Genomic DNA, 4,332 nt, shown 5'->3' on the forward strand with positions numbered 1-4,332 from the left:
AGCTACTTACCCCCCAATCATCGGTGAACGAAACTGTGGCAGCTACAACCAGTGTACGACCAGTACGCGGTTATTACAGCTGATAATGATGATGATGATGCCAAGCCCATATAGAAGTCGAGATGCAGAGGTCGGGTTAAAACAACGGACCTTCCGGTCAGTAAATTCGCGCTCTAGAAAGAAGAAAGAAAGGAAGCGTTCAGCTGTAGCACCCTTCCGGTGCCTAGCTGCCATGCCACCCGAAGGAAGCACGAGGGCTGGGATACTGCCAGGTTGGCCAAGCCTAGACAGGGGAAGTCGAGTGGCGGAGGTCGGATTCGAACCACGGACCTTCCGGTCAGTAAATTCACGCTCTAACCACTTGGGCCGTCTCGCGCTCTAACCAATAAGCCATCTTGCCCCTCACTGACCGTTACTTTCCTATGACTAATCGATTGTATCAGTTGGTATAGGGCATGGTTGTTTCCGATATTCAAAGCATCTCTATGTCCACCAAAGCTCTCGGTCTTTCCTTAGCTCCTCAATAGTTGGTGTTTGAGGGATTTGCGCGCGTCGTTGTACTCCTTGCCTGTTGATATGGATTTCTTGAAAACAGTCAGCGCTAGCGATCTCGGCGTTATACAGTGGTCATTTGGTCATATTGGAGAAGTCGGACAGACGAGTCTGAACGCCACAACCATAGCTTTTAACATTTGGCTACGCTTCATCCACGTGCTCGCCACCACTACATTGTTGGCTTGCCGTAGAGAGTAGTTGAGATAGCTTAGCTCGATACTTATAAGCAGTCCCCGAAGATGGCGGATTGCCGTGTTTCTTGCTGGCTTGTGAGGGCCTGAATGGAAGCCGACTGTCAGGCCTGCTCACACCACGGCTTGGTCGAAATCAATTTGTGCATCAGAAGGAACGAGTCTTAAATTGTGGCTCTTTGCCAGTGCCTGATAGCCACGGGATCTAACTGAGTCCAAAGTTGATTTGCACTTCTCGGTCGCCAGGTCATGCACTGCTGAAAGATCGTGCTGGCGAGAAACAGTTCATTCCGATCACGGGACTGGAGTAGTCGCCCTCCGATGAACATTGGTTCCGAATCAACCGCCCAATTGTGATTTCGAAGTGTTCAGACGACCGACTTGGGTATTCGTATCTCCCGCAAGGATGTCAGTGTTTCCTGCTTGAGCGCGGATAACTCCCGATAGAAGATACCCCTCTCAGCGTCAGAAGTGCATTCCTTTGGGATATGCATCCACAAGAATGTCAAGAAATATTGAGCTTGATTGATCTGGATAAGCGAAATTCGCAAAGACGATTTAGGGCTGCCTGAAAATTCACGAATCATCGCTTTTGGATCATCAGACACCAGATACGCGGAGAGGGAAATCTAAAAAATCTGAGTTTGTCCTTGGTGTTCTGAGGCACGTGGCGACGACGGTTTCAGAGACACAAAACACATCAATTTTAATGGAGTGTAAGACCTTGGCGAGCATCGCCTGTTTTGTAATTCGACATAGGGTACAAAAACTGGGAGCTCCTATGTAAAAAAATTTCGTGGACTAGCAGGGTGTTATTTTATTTGTTCTTAATGAGCACATTGACCAGATGGCTGACAAGCAAACGACCCACCAACGTTTGCTTGTATAGTGGGAAGTGGTTCGGGGGGACATCGGTGGACAAGGAACTGTGCGGGTAATGATACTTATTGGTTGCCCAGGCCGAAACAGGGCAGTTGGTTGGTTCTCCACCTTGAACCTCTGACTCAGGTCAGGTAAATTTGTCCTGGAATTGAGTCCTCGGAGCCGGGTCCAAGGTACGTGCGTGGACACCAAGGGGGAAATAGTGGTCGCATGGGGTGATAGTCTATCAGCATTGATGGCTGTGGTTTACCAGAGTTCGTCGCCTAGTCTATGGCTTATGACTCCATAGGACGATATCTTCTACTCCGTACTCTTTCACTAAACCTGAACTAATCGCTATTCAGGAGCGCCAAACGATTATAGACGTAAGCGCCGTCGCAGGTGGGTACGGAAAGTTTATGTAGATGGCGGGAGAAGCAATAATATGGAAGAGTACGCCCTCGCTATCACCTCAGATCTCCGCACAGCTGATTGTTGATTTTTTGGTTCACGAACGGGCGACCATTTTATATCTGGATATCTACTTTCATCAATCTCCCAGGAATGTTAGACCGGAAGTTTCCAAGGTCAGAGTCGCAAGCTTGCGTTCGCCCACTAGTTTGGGCTCTACGCATTTACGATATTTACGCGCGATACACGATGTTGAGATTTTTGTCAAGGACCTTCTCATCTGACCCTGTATGACGAACACCTTTTCCCTGACTAGGCTGGCGTTCACTATGCCTTGAAGAGCATTCATCCTTGGCTCACTCGTTGAACTGTACATTTGTATCTCAATGACAAACATTCCTATTCTCATTAGATGTTGTTCCACCTGACCGAAAAGTCACTGACGGCACGCAGTGGATGGAGCATTTCGCCTATTATCCAGTACCCTTATTCTCAAGTACACTCTTCCAAAACTGTCGCTCGCACATTATCAGTACCATTATTACCACAGCGCTATTATAAACATTACAGCAACGGATCTACGCGGCGTTCTTTGCTGTGCCAATAAAGACCGGTGAACAGGGTGGAACGAACTCTGGAAAACCAGAAACACCAAAACTGTGGGTTGTCCATGTTTGGCGTTTTTGCGTTACTGAAGTTACGTATCCACTTGATGGTCTTGAAAAGGTGCTAAACAAAAATAGGGAAATGATAGTGAAATTGGATTCAAGCTGACTCTCTTGTGACTGCCGGATTCATTAATGGCCTATTTTGGAAAACGAGCACTGAGGTTGATTCTCCCCAGTTGTCTGGGACAGTCTCCTTCCCATCAATGGAGTTGCACATACCAAACAGCAACAGGAGACTTCACGCCAAACTCAAAAAATAAGGATGGGCAGTGATGCCGACCAGGAGCATGGGGTCGTTTGAAAGAAGATCCGCAATCATGAGCCTCCAAGGCTGTGAGGGGTTCCGGTTTCACTGTCCGGAGTTCTAGCGTTTTCAGGATACCTTTGAGCGAGTGGAATGCGGGATTCTTCGGACGCCCCCATGGCACATGACAACGCTTGGAAAAGAATTGTCCGAGGAGCCAACGACTACGTAGTGTAGCATAAGGTGTCTGTCATTTTGATTGATTTTTAGGTAGGTATTGGCGGTGTACAACCTTGCTTACTGGGCTTTGGCTCATGAGCTTTGTTTCTGTGTTCCATTCACAGAAATTTTCGCGAACACCTGCCTTCGGAGAATCACTGTCCCCTGGTGCTTCCATAGCGTGCATATTACATAATTGACGACCACGCCAGGATGGTTGCCACACACTGGTAGACCTACCACAGAGATCCTGGCTCTACATATGTGCAAACAGGCCTCAGAGCTAGCACGTTGCTCACTCACACACGGTAGACGCAGCCCCAGATACAGCAACCTCAGCACACGCTCATCAACCTCACGCACCACACCACTAGCAGCGGCCGGTTCACGTAGGCCATGGTACACCGGAGGCGGTGTTCTTCAAAAAGGAGGCCAGTGTAGTGGTGCTTCCAGTGGTGTTTCCAAAGCGTGCATATTACAGTAGGCTGGGCGAATGTGTTGCGAACCGGCTACGAACCAAACGAATCAATGCCCTCATTGGTCTTATATGGACCAATCAGAATGGAGACATTTTAGCCCACGTCAGGATTATTCTTGCTCGACCACGCGGAAAAATCCCTACTTCCCCAGTGAACACAGATGTGGCAATTTTTCTCCAACGAAGGCAGTGTCAAGCTACCGTACACTTTGCTTTTCCATAGAGAGCAGCACGGTCGGTCATATTCGCGGTTTCACGGATTGATACACAGGATCGAGGCTTTGCCCAAGTATCCCGGATCGGTTTTGTCCTTGTCGGTCAGTGGCTGTCGTTCACCTGATAGGCACAAGTGAAAAACGGTGTAGCACTGCTCTTTATGTTCTCAGCGCGAGGATTCGCATAAATAAATGACTAACAGTGCTTTAAACTGGGTTCCAGAAGGAGCGTGGACAACCGTCGGAGGAAGGTCATTCCACGCAGCTACTACCCGAAATGAGAAAAATTTTGTCTAATGAATGTGTGTGCTCTGAGCTTGAAAATTTTCTTACCATGTCCCAGCCGTGTGTTTGCTGGGTCAACTGTGAAAAACCTGTTTGCCAAGCTTTGTTCAAACAGGGCATAAGTAAGAATTAGGTCCCCTCGGAGGCGACGGTGCTCCAGGGGAAAGAGATCAAGCATCGCGAGACGCGTTTCGTAGTCCACGGA

General features: G+C 48.4%; 1 protein-coding gene across 1 annotated transcript in view; it reads right to left on the reverse strand.

Annotated features, from left to right (window-relative positions):
* Window positions 1-1,075, reverse strand: part of T265_13474 (hypothetical protein) — a gene marked incomplete at both ends in the record, with an annotated part of 5,890 nt that extends 4,815 nt beyond the window's left edge. The window contains 4 exon segments of the mRNA XM_009169055.1: window positions 151-378; window positions 384-506; window positions 660-774; window positions 957-1,075. Coding sequence (XP_009167319.1) covers window positions 151-378; window positions 384-506; window positions 660-774; window positions 957-1,075 — 585 coding nt within the window.
* Between the last annotated feature and the right edge of the window lie 3,257 nt (window positions 1,076-4,332).

The sequence above is a fragment of the Opisthorchis viverrini genome (assembly GCF_000715545.1).
Source record: "Opisthorchis viverrini unplaced genomic scaffold opera_v5_70, whole genome shotgun sequence".
In the NCBI taxonomy this organism is placed as follows: Eukaryota; Metazoa; Platyhelminthes; class Trematoda; order Opisthorchiida; family Opisthorchiidae; genus Opisthorchis; species Opisthorchis viverrini.